The sequence below is a fragment of the Zootoca vivipara genome, chromosome 6 (assembly GCF_965207765.1).
Source record: "Zootoca vivipara chromosome 6, rZooViv2.hap1.1, whole genome shotgun sequence".
Classification (NCBI taxonomy): Eukaryota; Metazoa; Chordata; class Lepidosauria; order Squamata; family Lacertidae; genus Zootoca; species Zootoca vivipara.
In genome coordinates this window covers 69126866-69154040 of record NC_142589.1, presented here as the reverse complement: position 1 = coordinate 69154040, position 27175 = coordinate 69126866, and the positions used below count along the sequence as shown (strand labels likewise).

At 48.2% G+C, this 27175-nt stretch overlaps 1 protein-coding gene and 1 long non-coding RNA gene across 5 annotated transcripts in view; one reads left to right on the top strand and one right to left on the bottom strand.

Moving 5' to 3' along the window:
* Positions 1–145: 145 nt before the first annotated feature.
* On the top strand, positions 146–26128 carry FXYD1 (FXYD domain containing ion transport regulator 1). Of its 4 annotated transcripts, none has more exons than XM_060275703.2 (8): positions 146–686; positions 13583–13647; positions 14375–14419; positions 15595–15669; positions 17438–17474; positions 21587–21636; positions 22552–22589; positions 23701–26128. In XM_060275703.2, the coding sequence occupies exons 2-7, from the start codon at positions 13590–13592 to the stop codon at positions 22572–22574; spliced, it is 288 nt and encodes a 95-aa protein (XP_060131686.2). In that variant the 5' UTR covers positions 146–686; positions 13583–13589; the 3' UTR covers positions 22575–22589; positions 23701–26128. The 4 variants fall into 4 exon arrangements, with proteins under 4 accessions (XP_060131686.2, XP_034973317.3, XP_060131687.2 ...); XM_035117426.3 differs by lacking the exon at positions 146–686 and adding an exon at positions 7538–7687; XM_060275704.2 differs by lacking the exon at positions 146–686 and adding an exon at positions 7602–7790.
* Positions 12873–27175, bottom strand: part of LOC148685398 (uncharacterized) — a 60372-nt gene continuing 46069 nt past the window's right edge. Inside the window, exon 4 of the long non-coding RNA XR_015950345.1 lies at positions 12873–12988. This is a non-coding gene — a long non-coding RNA (uncharacterized LOC148685398). The remainder of the gene's footprint in view (positions 12989–27175) is intronic.

Sequence of the window (27175 nt, the reverse complement as noted above, 5' to 3'; positions counted from 1 at the left end):
CGCACGCGCACACAAACCCACGAGGATAAACCACCCTGTCGTTACCGAGGATAGGCAAAGTCTGCAGAAATGAAAGAAAGCAAAGAAAAAGGACGATCGTGGGTGGGGGGCGGCCAGGAAAAAAACGTGATTAAGGGGGCGGGGCGTGACTGCCCGACAGAGAGGAGCGTCCACGCATTCCAAGCTCAAAGTCACTTTTTAGAAACGCATAAAAAAACGAGGGGGAAGAGAAATCGACGCCTGCCATGAATGGTCTTCGGCACGGATCTCACTCACTACACGCGTGTCCGCGCGCGTCAAGTAGCCCCACGCCCGGATCTGCCGCGTGCGCCATCCACACGCAACCGCGAGGCGCGCTAGCTGTGCGCGCACGCCAACACGACAGCAGCCTGCCTGCCTCCCTTTCCCTCCTCCGGCCTTTCCCTCCGGCTGCTGACCCCCGGCCGGCCCAGCCGAGCTCCGCGCCCCGCCCAGGCCCCGCCGGCCCCCGTGGCGCCTCCCATGCCCACCCGGGTTCGCGCCGGCGACGAGGCTGTTTGCCGACGCTCGGCAAGGGAAGCTCGGGACCACCGATCGGGCCCGGAACCGCGTGGCAAATAGCGAGGACGGGTAGGAAGAGGTGGGGGCGACCGAAAGCCATCGGTGTTTGTGTGCGTCTCTGAACTTCTCGGAAAGCGCTTTGCCAAGTAAGTTCAAGGCAACGGTCTGCTGTTGTGGGTTGATTTGGAGGTGGGTGCGATCCGGAGTGAACAGAGACGCCAGAATCTCGATAAGGGGCACGAAATCGCCTCCTTTTGGAGGTCGGGTTTCTTTTTGTGCTGGAGATGAGCGTGACTTTGCTTCCTGGAAAGTGCTAATACTGGTGGTCACCCGTCATTAGTGGACTATTAAATCTAAGTTGGGAGCTATTAGCAAAGTCAGCTCCAGGTTTTTGGAGGGCAGGATACTCTCCATGGCCCCACTCCTCTTAGTGAGTCTTCTCCCTCACTGTGGCAAGTCTAGGGGGCTCTTGTTAGTGTGCTTGGGTCTGGGGTGGGGTGGTGGTCTGACCTTTGCCAACTTAAGAAGGGAGGAAGCAGATCAGCTGTCCCTCTAGTTCTGTATTGCCCACACTGATTGGCAGCTGTTTCTCCCGGGTTTCAATCGGGAGAATTTCCTAGCTCCCAACTTCCAGAAGCCATGGATTGGACCTGGAACCTTCTGCACTCAAAGCAGATGTTCTACAGCTGAGCCAAGACTCTCCCCCTTGACATTGCTGCCCCTGGCTGTTAGGGTCCTTTACCTTCTGGTGTGCTTGCTCAGTTGATGGGGCAAATAAACAGTTTCCCTTCTCCGAGCCCCGTGAAACAGCTGGATAATGTGGAAGAGCCTGTGCCTGGGTTTCTCTGCATTAGTTGTGATCTCTGAAAATTTAACAGCATACAAAGGAGGCCATCCTCCTGCAAAGGTCATTGGGGTGATCTTGAAATCTGTGGGAAAGACCCGATATTTTGAAATAATCCCAGGAGTTTGGGAGGATAACTCCGAAGAGCCGCATGACTCTTATTAGAAAAGCTGGTGTGTCTTCCCCAGTGGTGCAAGCGGGCACAAGTTCAACAGGGGAAACCTTCCCCCCTACATCATGTTATTGCCAGGGAAGGCTTCTCCTGTTGAATTTTTGTATGCCGCTCAGCTGGAAAAAGACACAGGAGCCTAGGTGCTGGCGGTGGGTGGAGGTGGCTGGCAGGCAACCCTAAGTGGAAGGTGGTTGAATGGGAGGTTTGTGTTAGGTGAGCATGGCAAGTGACCCAATCCACTCATGTTGACTAGAAATATTTTCTTGGCTTTAAGAGAGAAAGAATGGCTGCCTTTAGCAACATTCCTAAGGGAAATGCTCTGGGCTTGCGAGAATGCTGTGTTAGTGTTTTGCAAATTACAGAATTTCTTTATGGAACTTGGTGTGCTGAGATGGCCCAGAAGGGGGTGTTAGGCAAATGGATGGAGGGTGTGTCTTATGAAGGGCTGCATGCAAACTGCCAGGTCAAAGGCAGCCTGCCTCTTGAAAACCAGCTGCTGGGGAACGGCAGCAGCAGGAGAAAGGGCTAATGCTGTGTCTGGCTGGCCACTGGGGGAAAGGCAAGAAGTTGCCTTCTTAGACCATCTAGCTGACACAGAGCAGGAGTTTTTTTCCAGCCTTACCTGGAGGTGCCAGGGATTGAACCTGAGACCTTTTGCAGGCAAAGGAGCTGCTCAACTGCTGAAGTACAGCCTTTCCAGGATGATGTGCTCTTCTTATGTGCTCTGTGGAAGCCTGAGACCGGTTCTCATTTCTACCAGCCTTTTTGTTACATTTGGGAATGATTGCAGTCCAAATATTCTGGAGAGCACCTTAATAACATAAGTCTTCTTCTTTGGCGACCACTCGTAGCTGAGTAAGATTGTCTTCCATAAACACGGTTTTAACAATGAGTCCGTAAGTGACTGTGGAGGCCAATTCTGGAGCCACATGTCCTTTCACAGTGGGGACATTGGTTTCCAGGTGGGAGTTGATCACGGTGTGGATTTGCCAAGCGTGCCTTCCCCTTAGCACATTTCTCCCTTGCATTCTGAGTTTGAGTGTCTTCAAAGCCCATGACACCTTTGATAAAGGCTGTTCTCCAACTGGAGCGCTCGAAGGCCAGTGTTTCCCAGTTGTCGGTGTTTATACTACACTTTTTTTTTTAGTTTTGCTTTGAGACAGTCTTTAAACCTCTTTTGTTGACCACCAGCATTGCGCTTTCCATTTTTAAGTTCGGAATAGAGTAGTTGCTTTTGAAAAACGATAATCAGGCATCCGCACAACATAAGTAGAACCTGCAGGATCAGGCCAATGGCCCTGAAAATCCCAGCTGCTTGTTCTTACGGTTGGCCAACCAGATGCCTCTGAGAAGCCTGCACCAGGCAGTGGAAGTTGGTGAAGGTGATGCTGAGCCAGATGGATCAAGGCACTGACTCCATGTAGAACACGTTCCCCTTCTTCGGGGAACAATAGCAACTTTCTTTGCAGGTTGTTTTTTTTTGTGAGCGAAAATCACAGTACAATTTTTAAAGTGCTTGTGTATGTTCTAAAAGGTTGCATGCTAGTGGACCTATCTTCTACCTTTAGCCTGGTGTCTTTCCTAGTTTCCGAATCCCTGCAGTCAGGAACAAGAAAAATCTTAGTCTCTTAAATTACTTTAACATACGAAACCAACATGATTGAGACGGTGTAATTAATTTCTGCTTTCCTACTAGATCTTCCTTGTACGTTAAGCATATCCTCCTTCACCAGAGGTGAGGGGGCGTGAACTAACAGAGTCTAGGAATACAATTCTGTGGTTTTAACTCCTTCATGCATTAACTAGCCCTAGGCTTGCTAGTTATATTTGACTGCAATTTCCCACAGTTGTTGTTAGCTATTTATTTATTTACATACTGCTGAGTTGCCAAAAGGGCTTCTAAGCACTTTACAAGTGTAAATGGCAACAAATATACCCAGATGTGTTTAAAATACACAATAATGCAATTTCATCCAAAAGTTGAAGACATTCGTTATTAAAAATGTAAGATAAGTTCACCAAAACATTATAACTATTAAAACAGTTTTTTTAAAAGCAATTAAAACAATATAACACTCTACTGACATGGGTTTTAAAGTTATATAATTTGCCTGAGTTTTTAATGTTCTGCTTCTTTTTTAAAAATGTAGCCACCTGTCGTTTAAATGGATAGTTTTAATTGTGAGCCTCTCTGACAACCCTTCTCAGGATCAAGGGCAAGGTGCAAATGCATGGAGATATTAACTGCTGCTCCCCACCTACAAACCCAAGACAGTCTTCTCCAGGCCCGTGAGTTTTGTGCAAATGGAGAACAGGCTTGCGGCAAAGGTGGAATGCTGTTGCTACTTATCGTCTTTGGAAGGGCTTGGTACTGAAATGAACCCAAGCAGAGCTGTGAGGCTGAATGCCATGGGGGTCGTATGGGGGATATTTATAACTCCAGCATCCTGCTAGCCTGGGTATATTTAGACAGAGCTGCCAAACAACAAGTCAGGGGAGAGGGCTTGGGCCAAAGGGCTTAGTTGAACTCCCGTGTGCTACACCCAAGAGGAATTTTCCTTGCTGGGTCACTTCTTCCCCTGCCTCTTGCAATTTTGTTGTTGTTGTTGTTTAGTCATTTAGTCGTGTCCGACTCTTAATGACCCCATGGACCAGAGCACGCCAGGCACTCCTGTCTTACACTGCCTCCTGCAGTTTGGTCAAACTCATGTTTGTAGCTTCGAGAACAATGTCCAACCATCTCGTCCTCTGTCGTCCCCTTCTCCTTGTGCCCTCAATCTTTCCCAACATCAGGGTCTTTTCCAGGGAGTCTTCTGTTCTCATGAGGTGGCCAAAGTATTGGAGCCTCAGCTTCACGATCTGTCCTTCCAGTGAGCACTCAGGGCTGATTTCCTTAAGAATGGATAGGTTTGATCTTCTTGCAGTCCATGGGACTCTCAAGAGTCTCCTCCAGCACCATAATTCAAAAGCATCAATTCTTTGGCGATCAGCCTTCTTTATGGTCCAGCTCTCAGAATACTAACCTACAAAAGCTTTGAGCCAATGAATGGCCGAGTCCTAGGCAGGAACCAAGCCTCCCTTTCTGTCTATATCTTCTAAGCATCCCCAACCTGCTGCCCTCCGGATGTTTTGAACTACAACTTCCCATAAGACAACAGTGTGATGCAGCAGGAAAAAAACAAACTAATGCCATTCTAGGCTGCATCAACAAAAGTATCATGTCCAAGTCAAGGGAAGTTATAGTACCACTCTGTTCTGCCTTGGTCAGTCCACACCTGGAATACTTACTGTGTCCAGTTCTGGGTGCTGCAATATAAGAAGGATATTGATAAGCTGGACCATGTGCAGAGGAGGGCAACTGAGATGACCAAGGGTCTGGAAACCAAGCCTTATGAGGAACAGTTGAAGGAGCTGGATATTTAGCCTGGAAAAGAGGAGACTGAGAGGAGATAGGATAGCCATTTTCAAATATCTAAAAGGCTTCTACATGGAAGATGGAGCAAGCAGCTTGTTTTCTCTTGCTCCAGGGGGTAGGACCTGAACCAATGGCTTCAAGTTACAAGAAAGGAGATTCTTGCATTGCAGGGGGTTGGACAAAAAGACCTTGGCCTGCTCCCAACAGGTATTGTTGCGGCGGGGGGCATAGACAGCTTAGCCTTATAGAGTCGGTGCCCCTGGCTCTCTTCATTATTCTCCCTTATTGCTGGAATTTAGATTTTCAGCTTCTTGGGGCAGAGATCTGTCTTCCTTTCGCCCCTTTGTTTTGAGTATATTAAAGTGAAGTAAGGTTGGAGAACTTTTGGCCTTCATCTCTGATCATTGGCTGTGCTGCTGCTGGGCATTAATCCGCATGCTCCCGATTCCAAGTGCAAAGAGACGCGCATTGATGCTTCCACTGAAAGTATCAATAAAAGGATCTTACTTGTGCTGTGCCTCTCAGCTGCTTCTGGGGCCAATGTACCAACCTGGACCAAACCACTGACCCAATAGCCCCTTACAGCAAAAAGTCTAGTTAACTATGCTAGGAAATGGATAAACTGCAGTCTGCATTAAATGTGTAGTCTGCTGTTGTGCATTTTCTTCTTCTTAAGATAGTATACATGTGTGTTTGCATGTGATAAGGACTAGAAGCAACAGACTGGGCGGCCGGGGTGAGTTAACTAGCATGCAGAGAAAGGGTTAAACCAGGCACCCCCAACCTGCAGCCCTCCAGATGTTTTGGCTGACAACTCCCATGATCCCTAGCTAACAGGACCAGTGGTCAGGGATGATGGGAATTGTAGTCCAAAACATCTGGAGGGCCGAAGGTTGGGGATGCCTGGGTTAAAGCTTTGCACTCCCCATTCCCAGTCCTACCCCTCCCATCCCACTCCTGCCTTGGAAATCAAAGGCAGGCTAGGTGCTTAGCTTAGGGGAGAGACAGTGTTGCATAGTGGTTAGAGGGCCAGACTAGGACCTGGGAGACTGGGGTTCAAATTGCCATTTGGCCATTTGACCCTTAATCCGAGGATCACAGGATGGTTTACAGTATATAAACACAGAAATAAACACAGAAATATGTAACATAATAAACAAAACAATAACACACACCCTACACTTAGTTTTAAAAGCCATAGATTAATTAGCCAAAGGCCTGGGTGAAAAAGACTGTTTTAACCTGACGCCTAAAAATATGTAGTGAAGGTGCCAGGTGAGCCTCCCTAGAGAGAGCATACCACAGACAGGGAGCCACTGCAGAAAAGACCCTGTTCTCATGTTGCTACTCTCCAGATGAAGCTCACTTGGGCCAGTCACTGCTTCTCAGCCTAACTTGCAGGGTTGTTGTGGCAATAAAATGGGGAGGGGAAAAACCACGTACACTACCTAGATCTCCTTGGAGGAAAAGGTGGGAAAAGGTGGGATATAAATGCGATAAACTAATAGATAAATTAAATGCAGGAGTTAGGTTCAAGTGCATCCCCTCCAGGTAAGTCTGCAAAAGGGAAGAGAGGTGCTTCATTCTCTCTCCAAAGAGTGTGGCATCAGTTTGTGTGGGCAATCTAGCTAGTTAAAATGAATGAATCATGAGTCACAGCAAAGCTTGCAGGCATCCCCACAGAGGGGAAAACAAACAGGCTGGTTTCATTTCAAGGTTTCCAAACCTGATGCACCCTTGGTTAACAGAGTGTCCTCTGCAGAATGTCAGATTCGTCATTTGCTACTTTAAAGAACAATAATGCTGCATTGGCGCATGTTTTCTGATGTCCTTGTAGCTTGCTTTCCTGTGGTATATATTCTCAAAACATGAAAATAAACGCACACACACACTATACAAATGCATGAATTGTAGAGCCCCTCTCTTCTGTAGACCTGCTTGGTAGTCCATCCCATAGTTTGGGGGCGGCAGTCTAGCCCAGTGTTTCCCAACCTTGTGCCTCCAGATGTTTTGGGACTACAACTCCCATCATCCCTAGCTAGCAAGACCAGTGGTCAGGAATGATGGGAATTGTAGTCCCAAAACATCTGGAGGCACAAGGTTGGGAAACACTGGTCTAGCCTGATCCAACTCCTTCTCCCTCTCTGGCTGTGTGCATCCCATACATTTAAAGCATATTGCTTCCCCCAAAGCAGGGCTTCCCAAACACGGGTCTCCAGCTGTTTTGGGACTACAACTCCCATTATCCTTAGCTAACAGGACCAGTGGCCAGGGATGATGGGAATTGTAGTCCAAAAACAGCCAGAGACCAGTGTTTGGGAAACCCTGGCCCAAAGCATCCAGGGAACCACGGTTTGTTAAGGGATCTGGGAACTGTAGTTTTGTGAAGGGCAAAACTACAGTTCCCGGGCTTCTTAAAATCCATGTGCTTTTAAGTGAATATTACATGCACAGCCAGCCTGTCTCCTCTGCTGTTCTGCCTGTGGGTTTTTTCTTTTCTTTCGCACTTGTCTGCAGCACCCGCTGCTGTTCCCCTCCTGCCTTTGTCCTGGAGCCAAGGCAGACTTAATTTAGCTCCCCTAATCTTTCCCTCTCTGCCACTAGCCAGTACCTTCCCTCTTTTTTAAAAAAGAAGTTTGTTCCTTTCCCTCAGCTCCAAACAGCCTTTATCTCCTCTCGAAAGACCAGGGAGGCCCAGCCATACGGATCCTGAGGGGTAGGTGTGAGGGGCTGTACGGGGCAGGTAGCAAAGCAATTCCCCCACCCCTTTTCTGGGGAAAGGAGACAAGAAGACCCCAAGGGCACTGCTGTTGGGCAGGGTGAGTTTCCTGCGAGGGTGAGCCTATGGGTGGGATAATATAACACCCTTGCATGCCAAAGCCCAGCAGAATGGGCACCTCTCCGGGGAGGAACAGGGACAGCTGTGTCAGGGGCTGTAACGGAGCTGTCAACCGAGGGGTTGTGTTGGTTTTTTTTTGAATGGAGCATGGCAGAATCAGGGGGCAAGCGTTTTTCTCTGGTGTGTAGCAATGCTTGGAAAGCCAGGGTTTTTAAAACAAACTGCAGTTCCCAGGATTCTGTGGTGGTGGTCTTGTTGGGGGGAAGCCATGTGTTTTTAATGTGCTTTAAACATGTGGGTTTTTCACATTGATGGAATATGCAGAAATGGCAAGTTTAACTAGTGGAATCAGAAACCAAGATGAGGCAGAATTGAAGGAGGATTGGAGAAAGTTCGTAGATTATTTTTAAAAAGCTATTGTAAGCATGCTAAAACACAAGTGGCTTTAGAGTAAGAACAGCAGTAAAATACATATTGGAAAATACTGTGGAAAAGGTAAGATATAGAATAACTAGCATGCAGCATAAGTGGGAAAATTAGGGAAGCCGTGGAGGGATGGGGGGAAGTCCATAGTTATGGTAAATGATTGTACATTGGCAAATGTTGTAACTTGTTCTTTGAAATATATAAATAAAAATGTATAAAAACAAATAAATGAAATAAACCTTCGGTGTTGATGTGACATCCTCCCATGATGCCTGGCCTCACCCTGTGAAGGTGCATTTAAAGCAGCAGAGAACTACAGTTCCCAGCGCCCTCACTAAATTAAAGTTGTCAGGATTCTTTGTGGGGAGGGAAAGGGGCTTTAAGGGTACAGGCTTGTGTTCAACATAGTGCTAAGATTCTGCCAGCAAAAAAAGTTGCAAGATGGAATCTCCTCCCCCTCGCACCCCCCCTAAAACTGGTGGGAAATGGCCCTGGTGGGAATGCAGCCCCCAAGGAAAGGTCTGATCCAGTTGAGGTACAGTCCGCGTTAACTGGATCCACCAGTGGGTGAAAGGGGGCCCTTTTCTCTCTCTGCCCCCTTTCCTCTGAAACTCAGCACTGCAATGCCAAGATTGTCCAAGGCGTTTGGGTGCTTGAACTCGAAATTTTCTGCATCGTGCTCCCATCAGGGCAAATTAACAATACAGTAAAGGCAATCGGTTTCATTAATGGTGACTTATTGGCACATGCATCGGACCTCCTGTTTTAACAGCCCCTCTGGCCCGTCGGGTACTAGGGGGTGGCGAAGCTTGAGAGCAAGGCAGAATAACCTGCATAAATATTGGGCTCCTGCAGTTCTGTTTCTTGAGCATTTATGTGGATTCGCTTGCACACAGCTTACACAGAGGTTAGGCTATGTCTAGCTTTAATTTTCATATATATCTTACTTCTTGCTTTTATACTCCATTTTTACTCCGCCATTTTTAACTTCACAACAACCCTGTGAGGTTGTTTAGGTTGGGAGATTGTGGCTGGCCCCAGGTCACCTAGCGAGCATCAGGTCTGCCTGGTGATTTGAACCCTGGGGATTTGAACCCTGGTCTCGCTGTCGCTTTCCTAACCACAAAAAAGGTCTGTTGCCTGCCCTGCTTCATCTAGGATTTGTGGTTGCAAGGCAACAGCTAGGCGCTTTTACCCACTGGAATTCTGCAAGCCTAAATTTCTTTCTGTGCCTGAATCCCTCCCGAAAAACACAGGCAGCCTGGAGGCGACAGATGTATTGCCCCCAAAATTGGCTGCCAGAGGCATGCTGTTTCTAGAAAAGAAAGAGGCGGTTTTTCCCTGCCAGACTTAAGACTTTATTATGAAGCGTCTTGTATGTGTTGGATTAAAGAGTGGATAACGTTAAAGAATACTGATCTGCTAGACTTGGAAGGTTTTAACAATAGATTTGGATGGCATGCATATTTATGTTATGATAAAAAAGAAGTCTCATACTGGGTTTACTAATCATGTGATAAGAAGATCTCTGTACGAGGTGTGGGAAAGAAACAAAATGCTGCTAGAGACTAAAAAACCATGGTGGGTTTCACCAGTAGAGGTATTAACAGTTAAGAAAGTAAATATGGAGGGGAGGTGGGCCACTTATGAGGAAATCTTGACAAGGACTGAAAAAGGATGGAGACTTAAACCCTACGAAGAAATTAAAGGAGTTTTAACAGGATGGATACAATACCATCAAATAAATGATGTTCTTAGGGAGGACAGAAAAATAGGATTTGAGGATAAAAGGTCCAAATTCCAAATAGAAGTGCTTGAAGGCAAAACAAAGCTTCTGTCAAAAATGTATAATCTGCTGTTAGAATGGTATACAAAAGATGAGTTGACAAAAGAAGCGATGATTAAGTGGGCAAAAGATTTTGGGCATAATATTGAATATGACGCGTGGTTGAAATTATGGACTCAAACTTTGAGATTTACAGCATGTACTGCCTTGAAAGAAAATGTGTATAAGATGATGTATAGATGGTATTTAACACCAGTTAAATTAGCCAAAATGTATAGAATGAGTGACAAAATTTGCTGGAAATGTAAAGAGGGAAATGGTGAATTTTATCATATGTGGTGGACATGCGACAAGGTAAAAAGATTTTGGGAGATGTTATATAATGAGTTGAAAAAGATGTTTAGATATACTTTCCCAAAAAAACCGGAAGCATTTTTGTTAGGAATAATGGGAGAAGAGATTAGAAAAGAAGATCAAGTATTGTTTATGTATGCGACAACCGCGGCTAGGACTTTGTTAGCCCAAAAATGGAAAATACAGGAACTACCAACAATTGAGGAGTGACAGATTAAAATGATGGACTATGCTGAACTCGCAAGGATGACTTGCAAGATTCGCGACCAGGGGGAGACAAGGTTTCATAAAGACTGGAGTAAATATGTGGATTATATGGAGAAAAACTGTAGATCTTTAAAAACACTTGCAGGATTGAAATAAATCCTACGAATTGATTAAAAAGTAAAAAAGGAACTGCAAAAAGGGAGTCAACAAGAAACCCGCGTGAAGGGAGGGGGGGAAGTCGTAGCTCGGCAGAGCAAGATGTTAGATGAAAATTTATAACGTTTTGTATAAAAGAATGTTTTTTTTTTATTATTTTAATTGGCTTAATTTGGAAAATTGAATAAAATTTATTTTTTTTTAAAAAAACAGAGGCATGCTGTTTCTCCTGGTGCCCAGTAGCATTGCTAGCCCTGCTGGAGGGGAGGCAACCCCAGCGGCCAACTTGCTTTCTTCCAGGAATGTGCTCCCTGCTGGGATGCAGTTACTGAGTAGCAGGGGAAGGCAGGCGGGTGTTGCTCTGCAGCAACAGCAACAAACAATAGGGTGGGTATGTGTGGGAAATTAGGGGTACAATGAACCGACAAAAGAACATTCAGGCAGCTCTAAACCTGGCCGTCCTTGGATTGTCCAGCCAGTCTAACCGTCTGCGTCCCCCCCCCCCCGTTTCAATCTCCCCAGCATGGAGAGAAGCTTTTGTACCCTTGTCCAATGGATCTCAAAATTATGAGCTGCCTGGGCAGGCCCAAACGTCTCCTGCACATTCCACAAGGCTTTGGCGACACTCTGCTTCCTGCCAGAGCCTGGCTTCCACATTTTTGGTCTTGTGCCTTGGTTGTGAGGTCCCTGGGGGTCGTCCTAGCAGAGGAGGAATTTCCCCAGCTCCTCCCACGCTCATTGATTGACAGGAGGTTGACAGGTCCCTGCTCCTACCTGCAACACCTCTCTCAGTCAATGCTGGCATCATTGCATAGCTGCAAATCTGGCTAACACAAGAAGGAAGTGTAGCTCGGCAGCAGAGCACCTGCAAACGCTTGGCACTGTACCTTGAAAGCCAGTTTGAAGCGAGTTCTGTTGCAGAGCTTGCAAACAAAATGGTTTGAGAGCAGAGTGGTACCTAACGTTTAGAGCAGCTCCAAGTGCGTGAGCTGGGGCGTTCTTTGTTGCACCGAGAAATCTCTTGGCTGACGTTTGTAGTTAAAAGTGTGGCCTTTCTGGCAGAGAGTGAGCCCAAGGCATGGGAGTGTTCCTATTCCCCTTTCCTGCTGGGTTAGTGATAGCAGCAGCAGCCAAACATGCAAGCCAGAAGGATGTTTGTGGAAAGGATCTGTTTGTCTGAGCACTAGGGGGCTGGGGTAGGAAGTGAGGAAGCAGGGGCCGGCCTGCCTCCCGGGCAATTGTGTGTGTGCCTTCCAGCACTAGTCCGGTGGTGGTGGTTGTTTTTGAACCGGTGCCTAGCAGCGAAGTCATGTGATGAGTGCCGGCAGAAATTGAGCCAAATGGGACCCCTGAGGAATGGGCGGGGGAGAGGGATACAGAATGGAGTCTCCTGGAGCAGGGCTGAGCAGCTCGGAGGCCTGATATATACTGCAGTATTTTATTGCAAGCCTCAGTTGTTCTCCATAAGTGCCGCCTCGGCCATTGGAGGCCATAGGCACTTGCAAACAGAAACTCTGAATTTTAGCTGAATTCTGTTCTGGTTAAGAGCACGACAGGACCTTTCTCTGTCGGAAGGTTGCGAGCTTAATTGCCTGCCAGGGCAGGGGGGCAGGCAGAAGGGAAACCCTGAAACGTCCCTGAGCGCCCTAGAGACAGGTTATCATCTGCAAACATTGCAAAGCAGTTTTCGGTGGCTGCAAAAAGCCTGTTGCCATAGTTACAGGCCTTTGCCCTCCCTTCCACAGGGACACTGAGGCCATTTCAGGATGTGAAATCATGGGTCCAGCCCCAGCTGTTTGAGGAACCATTTCCTCTCCTCTCCCAGTCCCATTTCCCTTTCCACCTGGCTGATCTGGACCGCCCCCCACCGCCCCCCCACCGCCCCTCTCCCCACAGCCGTCTTGCTGACACTTCTCAGCCATCTTTGTTTCCTGCTTGTGTTTTGAGGGACGTTCTCTAATTCTGGAACGTTTCTCAGCAAAGCTCTATTTTTAACCGTACCCCTCCTGGCTCCCGGTGGACTTGCTGTTTACTTTTCCTTCCTTAAGAGTAGCCGACTTTGCGTTCTCTCAAGGTTCCTGCTTGCTCAGCGGGAACTCCCCAACAGGCTGCGTTCTTCCTGCAGGGCAATGCCAGCGAGGTGGGAAACGTTACCTGTTGAATTTCTGCTGGTTGCCTCAGATTGGTGCGTCTGTTAACAGCGCAGGAGCCCTCTCAAGAAGGAAAGGCAACAGCCTTGCTGAACACTGCTGTTGGGAGAAAAGGGTGGGGGAGGGAGAAGAAAGGGGGAATGAAGAGGGGAAATGCCCTTTTAGTGGAAAACAGGATAGGGGAGAAAGGTTTAGCCCCCTCCTCTTGCACTGGGGTCCAGGTGGACCCCAACAGGGTTCTCTTGCATGCTGGGGCTAAGTACACTTTTTAGAAAGTGTGCTTAACACATTGTGTAGTTGGACCCCGTAGTAGGAAACCCCAGGGCTAAATGCAACCTTCCAGGACTCTCTGTGTGGTCCTCAGCTCACTCGCCAGGCCACGCCCCTTTCTCCAGGCCACACCCCTTTCCCTCAGACCACACCCCCTTTCCCTCCAGGCTGCACACCTCACCAGCCTTATTTTGTGCTCTTCCTGTGAGTTTTTGCCTGGCTAGAATGCGTCCTTGAATTCTGACGATTCTTACTTGCCTGGATGGTGGGCAGATTGAACCACAAAATCATAGAATTGGAAGGGACCCCGAGGGTCATCTACTCCAACCCCCTGCAATGCAGGAATCTCAGCTAAACCATATTACATCTTGCACATTGCTCAAGCCAGGAGTCTGACTATCCGTTGCTTTTATATCTCCTCAGAACAGCCATGGACTTGTGGTTCCTTCTGCCTCTGTGTGGGATCTTGATAAGATCTTCAGTAGCAGGTAAGCTTGGGGGGGCAGAGGAGGAGAATCGGCTGAGAACATCTGCTGACATTTGGGCATTTTGTACTCTGCGCAAAAAGAAACTCCAGTTCAAAAATGTACTGCGCCTTATAGTCAAAAAGGATCTTGGTGAGCCAGGGTGGTGTACTGGTTAGAATCTCGGACTAGGACCTGGGAGACCATGGTTCAAATCCACACTCACTGGGTGACCTTGATCCAGTCACTGCCTCTTAGCCTACTTTACAGGGTTGTTGTGGGGATTAAATGGGGAAGGGGAAAACCATATACACCATCTCAAACTTCTTGTGGGGGCAGCAGAAGGTAGGATAAACATATAATAAATCAAATAAATCTGAACTTGCCAGTATGTGCTTGAATGTCACCCAAAAATAGCAGGTGTCTGAAAGTGCCCCTTATATATCCAGGCCTTTTCAGTGTTGTTTTTGTTGCTATTTATTTATGTGCCGCTTAGTTGCCAGGTAGGATAGGAAATGCAATTTAAAGAGGAGGAAAGGCGGGGTATAAATAAAAATAAATAAAAATAATAAAACATCCCCCCCCCAAAATGGGGTTTATCAAGATCATGGAAAGCTATTATAATGCTAAGTTGTTCAGTATAAAGTGATTGATGAATGGGGGCGGGGGGGGGGGAGGGAAGATTTAAGGATAACCGTATTATTAATCTCCTCTATATATGTGTGTGTGTGCGTGTTTGCCTCTCTTTCAGAACCAGCACAACCCAACGACATTCCACATGACCCATTCAATTATGGTGAGCCAGTTGTTACTACCTGGGGTCAAGAGATAGATCGCAAGGGCAGAGACCCCCCAACAGACTTTTGGAAACAAAAAACGTGTTGTCCAATCTCCTTGTTTTTGAAATTAAAAAAAAACTACAACTTTAAAAGAGGTGCGGATGACTCTGACTTGGAGCTCAGCACTGATGCAAAGGGGAGGTTTTTTGCGTTTTTTAACCTTCCGTCACCACCTGCGGAGGCTATTTCCCTTAGCCTATGTCTCCCTTGCTCCCCATCCATTCGAGCAAGCGGGGCACTGCCACAACAAGATCAGTCTGTCCCCAGCCAGCCATTGCAGGTCTGCCTACCTCTTTACTGACAAGAGGTGGCACTGGCTGTCAGCTTCCTATTCCTTAGTCTCAGTGTTGGCCTTCTAGGACTCAACAGGGAGGAGGAAACCTGTGCCACATTTTCACCGTGCCTTAAAAGTGCTGTGATACCACTTTAAACAGTCATCTCCTCCCCCCAAGAACCCTTCTGAGAGTTCATAAAGGTAAAGGTAAAGGGACCCCTGACCATTAGGTCCAGCCGTGACCGACTCTGGGGTTGCGGCGCTCATCTCGCGTTATTGGCCGAGGGAGCCAGCGTACAGCTTCCAGGTCATGTGGCCAGCATGACAAAACTGCTTCTGGCGAACCAGAGCAGCACACAGAAATGTTGTTTACCTTCCCAACTGAGCGGTACCTATTTATCTATTTGACGTGCTTTCAAACTGCTAGGTTGGCAGGAACTGGGACCGAGAAACGGGAACTCGCCCCATCGCGGGGATTCGAACCGCCGACCTTCTGATCGGCAAGCCCAGGCTCTGTGCTTTAACCCACACCGCCACCCGCGTCCCCTGAGAGTTCTTAGAAGACCCCTATTCCCCTCACGGGACTACAATTTCCAGAGCGGTTTAGCAGACAATCCCTCGCCACAGGGAACTATGGGAATTGGAGCTCTGCAAAGAGATTGGGGCCTCCTTTCCTTAGTTGGCTCTTGCTATCATTGCTTGAGAGCTCCGCATACGGCTTGGGCTACCAGAATTTGACCCTACCTATCCCGATGGGCACCAGCTGATGCAAAGCTTCACAAGAGCGCCCCCTCATTCCAAGTCGGGGATATGTTCCCAGCTGGAGATGACCACTTCTTCCTTCTCCTTCCTTCTCAGATTACCACTCGCTGAGAATCGGGGGGCTGGTTGTTGCTGTCGTCCTGTTCCTGCTTGGCATTCTCATTGTGCTCAGTGAGTAGATCCCCCCCCCCGCATTTCCCTGCCTTATAATGAGCCAAACTGAGCCACGGCACCTGCTGAATGTCCCCCAACATTGTGACTTTAATAAAATCCAGCTGCAGCCTGTGCAGGTGTGGGGAGGAAGGGCTCCTGTTAGTGGAGGGCTGATTGCTCAGGGCGAAAGGGACACTGTCCCACCAACTCTCAGCCTGCCCTCTGCCAGACCCAGCCTTGCTTTCTTACTTACATCCAGCATACAGGGTGTGTTACTGGCTATCCTTGCCCTCAATCTCAGTGTCATAGGAGTCATCAGGGAGGAGGGTGTGGACAAAACTAGAATCAGCTGGCTCTGGCGCCACCTACTGTTGACCTCCTGCCTCCTGCCTAGCCAGTTCGAAATGGGAACCAGCCACCACTGTCCAGTTGTTATTTTTTCTCCCCTAAGACCCACACAGAAGGGCTCAGTAGCACACTCTGTCTCACACACCAGACAGTTGTACCTTTTCTCTCGAGGAGTGAAAAGCAGCTGGTGGAGGCGGGGTAGGAGGGGGAAACTACTGTAGGGAAATGGATCAAGGAGCCCATGTGGACATATGGCTCAGTCAGTAGAGCATGAGACTCTTAATATCAGGGTCGTGGGTTTGAGGCCCACATTGGGCAAAAATGAAAATAAAAAAATCCTGTATTGAAGGTGGTTGGACTTGATGACCCTTGTGGTACCTTCCAACTCTACAATTCTATGATTCTATATATGAAGCTGTCTTTTACAGAGTCAGGCATTTGGCCTGCCTTTTCCACTATTGCTGCCTCTGACTGGAAGAGGCACTACAGCAGGCATCCCCAAACTTCGGCCCTCCAGATGTTTTGGACTACAATTCCCATCTTCCCCAACCACTGGTCCTGTTAGCTAGGGATCATGGGAGTTGTAGGCCAAAACATCTGGAGGGCCGCAGTTTGGGCATGCCTGCTCTACAGGGACCCCAGTAGAGGTCTTTCCCACCACTCACTTCCCTGGAGACACCGGGGATTGAATTTGGGGCCTTCCACAGGCAAAGTTACGTGCTCTGCCATAACTTTCTACTGCCACCTTCTGGTGGTCTTCTGCAGCACATTAACAGCACATGTAGCTGCTAAGTGTCACCAGGCTTGTAGATAAATTGGAGCTTCTGAGATACAAGAGGGTGTGTTGCCAGGCTTGGGGTGGGGGGCATCTTCCCCAACCGAAAGAGCAACCCAATGAAAACTGCTTGTGTCCTCAGAATGCCGTTGAGAGGATGTGTGGAATGGAGTTTTTGGGAGGAGGGCATGGCCGGCTGGAACCCTGAGCAGTGGCACTATGTGCTGCAACATTTTGTTGCAGGTCTCACTTGTAGTCTCTGAGCCCCATGTGGACCTCAGACTGTTGATCTATTTAGCTCAAGACTGGCTGGCTTCAGTGCTCTTAAATTTAGTCTTTCCCATCCTGAATTTAGGTATTTTGTGGATTGGAGTTTGGATTGTCTCTATGCATTCTGCCACTGATCCGTGGGCTCCCTCTAACATGGGCTGCTTTCTGTTTCAACCACTTGGCAACACTCCCTTCCATAGCTGCCAAGTTATCCCTTTTTTTAAGGGAAATTCCCTTATGCTGAATAGGCTTCCTCGCGAGAAAAGGGAAAACTTGGCAGCTATGCTCCCTTCCCAAAGGAAGGCTGGCAATCCTTCTTTGCCCCTCGCCTGTCCCTGCACGGATTCTCTTTTACTGTTTGCCCTACTTGGGATTTCTCTCTCTCTTTCCCAGGTCGACGTTGTCGCTGCAAGTTCAACCAGCAACAGAGGTAACGCCTTTCTCCTGAAAAGCTTAAATGAGTGGGTGACCTAGGATGGAGGGGCTATTCTATATGGCAGATGCAGACAGGTGACCTAGGAAGGAGAAAGAAAAGTAGCATACTCAAGTTATGAGTCTTAGAGAATGTGACATTATAATCTGAACAGGACAACAGCACCCTCTAGAACATCTGTGATCAAACCATTCCTCCGGAAGTCTGCAACAAACTGATATCCTGTCTTTTATTCTTCAGTATGCATTCTGAGGTTGATAACCATTTATTGCAGTACCTCACCTAATCAAAAACAGCTAAGCCTTCTTTTTATGAATTTTTATGAAATTTATGAAGTTTTTATGAATCATCAAGGAGGTGGAATCAACCTCTAAAGAAATTCCTGATTGGCAAAATATACTTTATCTCTTGTGCCAGTAGTCTATCACACAAATAGGCCAAAAACCAATCTGCCTCTGCGAACAAACAGGCTTTGTCTTCTTGGAGCCATCCAACCAGGAGGCCAAAGGTATTATCCCGCTCAGAAATTCTCTTCTATAAGGAACTCTGCACATGCTCTGAAATCCAAGACTGCTTAAGCAGGTAAAAGGTAACTAGCTAGGTCAGACTGATTTTTATTTTTCTTTGCAAGTCTTGTGTATGATTGTTTCCTTCCCTTTATTTATTATTATTTAAAATATTTGTATACTGCCTCTCATTAAAACAATACCATGGTGTACAGTAAAACAGTTTGGTACAAAACAACAAGAAGTACAATCAGAAAAAGATCTTCCCACACACATTTTCCTCCAGATAAAAACTATTTACACTTGGACATTTGGCTTCGCTCATTTCCAAATGAATTTCGCACTAAAAGCTTCCCCATGTGCTAAGACTTGTTGTTAAGAGTTGTTAAGCTACCACCTTTGTTTTCTTTGGCAGCTTTCACAATATTTTGTTTATTTCTTTCTGTACATATTTCATAAAAATATACCCAGGTGGCATGCAACATATAAGGATAAAATCAGCCCCAAGCATCCACAAATATATCAGTAAAACATAGTGATTGCTTAAAAGAGATGGTTCGTGACAATATAGTTTTCAAATGACATCTTAAAGAAGGAAGGGATGGTTCCTGCTGAACTCTAGTGGCAGCGAGTTCCGCAGGGCAGGGCATGCCCCACTCAAGACTCAGTCCCTAGTTAATAATAATAATACTAATAATACTACTACTAATAATAATATTTTATTTATACCCCACCTTCCCCAGCAAGAACCGGGCTCAGGGCTGCTAACACCAATAAAATTACAATAAAACGTAAAAGAAAAAGAAAAAGAATTAATTAAAATACGGGTTAAAATACAATTTAAAATGCAGCCTCATTTTAGTAGTAGCCCATAAAGCAAAACCATAAGGGGAGGGAAACATAAGGGTCAGACTGAGTCCAAACCAAAGGCCAGGCGGAACAGCTCCGTCTTGCAGGCCCTGTGGAAAGATGTCAAATCACGCAGGGCCCTGGTCTCCTGTGACAGAGTGTTCCACCAAGTCAGGGCCAGTATTGAAAAGGCCCTGGCCCTAGTTGAGACCAATGTAACCACCTTGCGGCTCGGGACCTCCAAAGTGTTGTTATTTGTGGACCTTAAGGTCCTCTGCGGGGCATACCAGGAGAGGCAGTCCCGTAGGTACAAGGGTCCTAGGCCGCATAGGGCTTTAAAGGTCAAAACCAGCACCTTAAACCTGACCCTGCACTCCACCGGGAGCCAGTGCAGCTGGAAAAGCACTGGAGGAATGTGATCCTGCGGCAAGGACCCCGTAAGGAGCCTCACTGCAGCATTCTGCACCCGCTGGAGTTTCTGGGTCAGCTTCAAAGGCAGCCCTGCATAAAGCAAGTTACAATAATCAAGCCTGGGGTGACCGTCGCATGGATCACTGTGGCCAGATCAGGGCGAGAAAGGTAAGGGATCAACTGTGGAGATGGAAAAATGCCACCTTTGCTGTGGCTGCAACCTGCGTCTCCATGGAAAGGGAGGTGTCGAAGGTTACACCCAAGCTAATTGAGCCCCCACACTAATTGAGCCCCCGCAAGAGATGGAGTTGGCCCCCCAACCCCATGTCGTCCCGACCCAGCCAGAGGACCTCTGTCTTCAAAGGATTTAACTTCAACCGGCTCCCATGCAGCCATCCAGCCACAGCTTCCAAGCATCTGGTCAGTGCGTCCGGGCTGAGTCAGGGCAGCCGTCCATCAACAGCTAAAGCTGGATGTCATCAGCATATTGATGACAACCCAGCCCAAAACTCTGGACAATCTGCGCAAGGGGGCGCATAAAGATATTGAAAAGCATCGGGGAAAGGATTGCGTCCTGCGGGACTCCACACACTGAGGAGTGCCGTGGCGACAACTTCCCTAGCGCCACCCTCTGTCCCCAACCTGAGATAAAGGAGCGCAGCCATTGTCGGACTGTTTTGACCAACCCAACCTTAGGAGCGTTGGGAACCAGCCAGAAGTCATCCATCAGACAGTCTCAGTGATTGAGGTGGACCATAAGGAATCAGGCAGTCCTTAAGGTATTTGCACCTCAAGTTGTTTAGGGCAGGCATCCCCAAACTTCGGCCCTCCAGATGTTTTGGACTACAATTCCCATCATCTCTGACCACTTGTCCTGTTAGCTAGGGATCATGGGAGTTGTAGGCCAAAACATCTGGAGGGCTGCAGTTTGGGGATGCCTGGTTTAGGGCTTTATGAATTAACACAAGTAACTTGAATCTGGCCTGGTAGCAAGACAGCAAATTGTTAAACTTGGGGCTTTAGAAAAGTAAATACAAAGCCAGTGGCATAGCGTGGGTTGCCAGCACTCCGGGCCGCCCGGAGGAGCGGGGGTGAGAAGGAGGGAAACGGGCAGAGAACACTTGTGCATTCAGCTGCCTAACAGCATCTGTGGCACCCAGGAGATTGCAGCTGTAGAGATAAGAAAAGAAGAGTCATTCCATTGCCCGGAGAGGTTCTCATGGAGAGGCCATTTTCAACAGAGCCAGCAACGGAATTGTGCAACTGTATTGAGACAGCACCAGGTGCTGAAATTTTGAGACCTTAATGATTTTGTGCCCGGGGCAATTCCCCACGCTACGCCATTGCTCCCCGCTCCCCTACCACAATAGTTGGGTTGGAAGGAGGGGTCCTTGGCAGCAGGGCTCAGACCACCAGCCCTCCAAACAGCAGGGTAGGGTCAGTTGTGTCAGAACTCAGGCGGCCCATCCTGCTTGGTGGCAGTGTATTTTGTGGAAACCCTTATGCAACAGGCGGGTCTGCCTGTAGGAAAAGTCTCTCCTTCCCCACTCCATATCAAGGTCCATGGTGCAGACAATTAAAAATTAGCAGCTTTCCCCCCACCTCTAATTCCAGTATTTTCATTTTCTTTTATATTTTATCCTGCTGGGGAAAGCACACTTAGTGTTGGGGTGATTCCTTTCCCAACCATTTACATCAGCTGACAAATGGCTTTCTCACTGGGAAGCTCAGGACTGGGAAGCAGGGAGAAGCTTGTTCTGCAAAGGTTAACCATAGAAACATTTCTGCAAATGACATTTCTATTGCGAATTGGCTAGAAATTATTTAAAAGCGCTGTTAATAAAGTAATGTATTGAGGCAGGGATGCTAACAACCGTTGGGCGTTTTAATATCCTGAGCACAGTTGGACACAAATCTAACAGAGGAAGACTTTATCCAGCTTAATTTCAACGGGCTGCACTTTGTGTCTAAATTGCGGGATTCTATGGGGGGCAAGAAGGGACAAACTTGACTCGTTCAAAGCAGAAATTTGCCCACTGGCTGCTTTTGTGCATTATAACAAGAGCAGAGGCTGTCCCGGTCCAAAACAGGGGTAGTCAACCCTTTGGGGCCCATGGAAGTGTGAATAAATCCATAGTTGGCAAGGCTTTTTAGCTCACCTTAATTAACCGTTTCTGTTGGTGCACTGCGTAGTTATTTTATCTGTCAACAGGAGGAGCTATTGCGTTGGTCTTGTACAAAACACCGTGGTTTTTTTTAAAAAACAGAAATCGCTGCAGCATATGAAGAGAGTGAGGCGTTTTTGTTAAGCGCAGCATGACAAATATTTTTTTCTATTTACAGGACGGGTGAACCTGATGAGGAGGAGGGAGCCCTGCGCAGCTCAATTCGGCGTAAGATCCAGCCTACTTTAGTTATCCTTTATTTTCCCCTGCTATGTCCATCTTTTCCTCATACTTGAGGACTAGAAACTTAAGAAAATCAAGAAAAAAATAAAACGTACAAGATTTCAGGTTCTGCAATCTTTGAGTTTGAGGTTACCCAAAGTATGCACAGGCCTGCTTTAGAAGTCCCTTAAACCAGGGATCGGCAGAAGGTAGATTGAGATCTGTTGGTAGGATTTCTAAGCGTGTTAGAATAGATTGGCAAGGACTTCTGGCTCAGGTGTTTAACAATAGCAACCAGGATATGACTTTTCCCACCTTAATTGAGCTGCTGAAACAAAGAAAGCAAATTCCGGAGTGGACTTTCATGTGGCAGGGCTGTGTGTTCAACTTTCGCCCCATCTGCACCACACATTTAAAGCAGTATCATACTACTTTAAACACTCATGGCCTCCCCCAAAGAATCCTGGGAGCTTTAATTTGTTAAGGGTGCTGAGGGCTGTTAGGAGACCCCTATTCCCCTCACAGAGCAGCAGTTCCCAGAGTGGATTAACAATCAGTTCTCCTTTCCAGGGAGCTTTGGGAATTGTAGCTCTTTGACAGGATCCAGCCAGGGGGAAAAACTTGAGGCACAAAGAAAGGCCTGTGAGGAGGCTGTGGCCTGAGGAGGGCCAGATTGAGATGTCTGGAGGGCCGCATTCCTTCCCCAGGCCTCAGGTTCCCCACCCCTCTGCTAGATCCTGCGCTGTGGGGCAAAATGTGTTTTGGGACTGCTTTGATTTGTCATGTAACAGGACACACTGCTGGGGCAAACTGTTCCTGCCTGGGGTGGATTAGGAAAAAAGCAAGCAAGCAAGCTTAAAGCCTTTTAGGGAAACAACCGTGGTTTTTTTTAAACTGTTTCTTTCTGATTCTCCTTGCTAGGTTTATCCACAAGGATGAGATAGAAGAAGCTAAAACTGGTGAGTTGTATATACAGCAGGACTGGGGAGATGGACCATTGGTTTGGAAAGACTGGTTGGGCTCCGGGTCCCTCTAGCATGCTCTGAAAACCAAGTTGACAGCTTTGCTCATACCGTAGTTTACGCTATATTGAAATTGAAAGTGATTGTAGAACTTTCCAGTGGGCCAGTGAACACTACTGAAAGGGCAGTGTGTCACAGTGGTTAGACTTTTGGACTAGGACCTGCGTGGCCAGGGTTCAATCCAGGGGGAATTGTGGGAAATGCTGAATGGCGGCTTGCACACCCTGGCAATAGTGCTGATCGGAACACCGGAGGGGTTAAAGAGAGGGCTGTGGAGCAGCCATCAGCAAGGCAGGGTCTGCCGGACCCCTGGCAGCTGGTGGAGGCTCATCCATTGGGGCGAATGGGCATTCCCCTGCCAAGCTCAATCAACCCAGCCTGCCTGCCCTCTCACTTCCAGCCAGCTCAGGGGTTGGCACTACCTGCCATCTTTCTGTCCCCTATCCTCAGCAGGGAAGAGGCCGATGGGGACAAAACAAGAATGAGCTGCCTCTGCCAGACATTGTCTCTAGCGCCACCTTCTGTCTGTCTCCCTGCCTTACAACCTACCAGTTCCAAGTGGCACCGGCCAACCACTACTGGCAACTCTGGGTGCCAACTCTGGGCCTGGCAGAGGCAGTCCTTGAGGTACGCAGGGCCTGAGCTGCCATGGGCTTTTAAAGGTGAACCCTATCCCTTTTAATTTAGCCAGGCACCTCCAGGCCTGCAATTACAGAGAGGCCTGGAAGGCAAGTACACAAGAAGCTGCCTTATCCTAAGTCAGCAGCTCTCCAGGATTCGGGCAAGAGTCTCTCCCAGACCTACCTGGCACTGGTGGGATTCACCCTGAGACCTCCTGCATGCCAAACACATGCTCTCCTACTGAGCTGCAGTCCTTTGCTCTAAGTCGACTGTGGGACACATCACAGAGCAGTATGTCGTGGAGAACCATCTGGAGAAACTGCGATCTCATCGGGGCTCTCTGGGGGCATTTGTTGGGCTTCTGCCTTTCTGGATTTATTTCGAACTTAACTCCTTCTGTGCCTGGCTTTTCTTTTTCTCCTCCCAGGCTGCTCCTGACATGTCGTCCCTCCCATGATCCAGAGTGTTCCTGTCTCTGCACTGCACACAGCCCTCACCTCCCTGCTCCCCAGCAAGCCGCCTGCCTTTTGCACCAAACCTGGCAAAACGCCAGGCCTGCTGTCTTCGTGGTGATCCCAGCCTAACTTGGAAGTGCTTAGCTTGCTGCGAGACTCCGATTTCCCTCGCAGAGAGAGAGAGGGGTTGCCGTCCAGCACATTTTGCTCAAGCTTAGTCCTGATCCTAGGCGATGGGGGATACAAATTCTGCCTTCCTGGTGCCCAAACGGTTATGGTGAGACTTCCCAAGAGCGGTGGTAGAAATGATTTTCAGACATATCTAGGCATAAAGGCTGGCAGCTCTGTCCATGAAAAGAAAGCAGAAGGGGTGTTCTTGTTCCAGAGAAGCTCATCCAAAGTGGGGTGTTGCTTCCATTGGCCTTTCAGATTGTCACTCGGTGCAAGTGCAGAGTGCAGAGTGCAAGGCAGCAAGGCAGCCTTTTCTGACTCGGTGCGTTCCAGATCTCGTTGGACTCCCAATTCCCATCAAACCTGGCCAGCGTGCCCACTGGCCAGGGATGAAGGGAGTTGCAGTCCTGACGACATTTGGAAGGCACTGTTTTGGGGGAAGCTGCAGGAGAGCACTGTCTCCAGAAGTTGTTGGCACCTGTCTGTCTTGAGAGACAACGGAGTGCGCCTCGGGGGTGAAGTCTAATCGCTGCATTAGCAGCACCAGAGTGACCTCCCTGGGGCACAAGCCCGGGCAAAGTGTATGGAGGTCCCGGGCTGCCCAGATGGCAAGACCCCTCTCTCGGTCTTGCTGACGTGGCCCAAAGGAAAGCAGAGCAATACATTTGACAGCAGTTTGGCTGTAGGAGTTGCTGGACAGAGGCATACAAGGAGCTATCCAACCACCTTTGGAACTGCAGGTTTGTGTAGGGTTTACTCCTTAGCCTTGTCTTCTCCTGAAGATATCCCTCAAGGCAGCAGATGTCTAGGATCAGAGTCTTCCTTCTCCTAGATGGGCTGCCTTTCCAAGTTGACAAGGAGCCCCATTTGCCCCTCACTTCCCTCTGCAGGATGTGCAGAAATCGCCTCCTTGACCATTGGGCCCACTATTGGTCTCATCCACCCAATCTGCTGGAGCCTGTCTTCATATGCAGGGGAAGTCCTTAACTCCCTGAGGGTTTGAGACCCATCGGCTACCCTCTCCTGGTTTAGCTGGCCACTTGAAGCCATTTCCCAGAGTGTGGCTTCTGTCATATGCTGACAGCTTCTAGGAGCCACGCGTGAGAGCTGAGTGCAGGGTGGGGCACAAAGCTGAACAAACTACCCCAGAAGGAGCACAATGTGTCCCCCATCAGAGGTGCTACCCCTCTCCTAACACCCCACCCCCACGCCCAGGAAGAGGGTGATGAATAATGCAGCCCTAACCGTGAGGCTCCCTAACTAGGATTTTGCAATTTCCCCAGAGCCTATTTTTTGTATTTAGCAGCTGCAGCCACAAGACGTAGCGGGGAATGTTCATTTTGTTCCTGTCTGGTGGAGTGCGAGTTCCCAGCCCTGCCAAATGCACAATCATACACTCTTATAAATGGGAAGGGAGCATGAGATCTTTCTTTTTCTTACGAGAGTAAATTGAGGCCTTTCTTTCTTGAACAAAAAATAGTGACAGTTTCGACAGGATGAAAAATCTCTGCCCTTATTTCTAGCTTTCTTTTTGCCAAGACCTTCCTACAGCCAGTGCAGAATATCCAGCTGTTGTGCTCAGCAAGCTAGCTGGATCTAACCAACCAGGGATGCGGGAGCCGTAACCCTTCCAGATGTGATAGGACTCTCAACTCAATTGTCTATGGTAACTGGGGCGGATGGGAGTCCATCTCCAAATTAGAGTGCCACGGCTTCCCCATCCTTAGCCTAAATCTTTGCCTGTGCCATAGCTCTGAAAATCCAGACCTGAACTGGAAATCTACTCCCAAGTGTGGATGCTTCAAATAATAAAACCTGGAGGCAGAAAGTAATTCCCGCCTTTGGCCTGAGTGTGTACGCTAGTTCTCCTGTTAAACCGCCTTCGCCTGCTTGGAAAAATGACTCTCAGTTGTAGGCTAACCTTGCTGCGTGCTGTATCATTTGAGGTGACCTGCGTTCTCTTGCAGCAGAGCAGTGTGGTCTCTTTCCAGCAGAGGGCAGTGCTATAACATTCACCTGCTTCAGTTCCCTCTAGGGCTAGGCTGTGTAGGAGGAGCAGGTGTGGGTGGCACCTGTCAAAGCTTAATGCCTGGTGCTCTTTGTACTGCTGGCCCTTAGGAAAGCTCTCCACTGAGCCCCGTCCCCCTGGTTCCGCTGACCCCTTTATGTGTTTCTGACCTTTTATGTCTGCCAAGTCTCTTCCACGACATTAAAATGCTACTTTCTCCAGCTGCGGTGAAATGTCAGACTTTGCTCTCTCTGTGTGTGTCTGTGTGCTTGTGCATGAATGAGCCTGGGTGCAGTGAGACATGGGTGGTATTTTTGGGAATTTCCACACACAAACTCCCAGATGCCTTGCTCGGACATAGAACTATCTCCTTCTCTGAATAACAGCTGTACCAAACAGCTGTGGAGGGATCGGAGGAGAGCTTCACACTTCCCCAGTGTTAGTTTAATTGCCTTAGCTTCCCCTAAGGCAGGAGTGACGTGCCACCTAGGTTGGGGGCCTAATCCAGCTCCTGCAGCAATCCCCCCCCCTCGATTTTGACAGCAGCGACAAAAATAATATAAATTAGGGTTCACAGGCTGGATAGATCAGTCAGTAGAGCATGAGACTCTTGATCCTAGGGTCATGGGTTTGAGCCCCACGTTAGCTGAAAGATTCCTGCATTGCAGAGGATTGGACTAGATGGCATTTATGGCCCCTTCCAGCTCTACAATTCTATGATTCTATGAGTGCCATCATAGGGCTGCAAGTCATCCTCTCCTTTGATGAACAATAACCCTGCTCCTCTGCTGACCAGCATGAAGGGCTGTAACTCAGTGGCAGAACCCCTGTTTTGCATGCAGAATTTTTCTGGCTCATTCCTCACCACCTCCAAGGAAGGCTAGGTGAGACGCCCTACATGAAAAGCTGGAAAGTGTCTGCCAGGCACTGTAGGCAGTGCTAAACTAGATGGACCACTTGTCCCTGACTCAGAATAGCGTGACTTCTGTGTTCCAGAATCACAGAATCGTAGAATTAGAAGGGACTCCAAAGACCATCTAGTCCAACCCCCTGCAACACAGGAATCTTTTGCCTAAAGTGGGGCTTGAACCCATGACCCTGAGCTGAAGAGGCTCATACTCTACCAACAGAGCTTTCGCAGGTCCTGTTCTTCCAATGGATCAGCTAAGGGTGGGCTTATTGGGGGGAAAGAAATGCCTAGCGGCATTTTGAGCTGGTAATGTGCACACAGCCTTAGTTAAAAGCACAATCTGCTGAGAAAGAGTCAG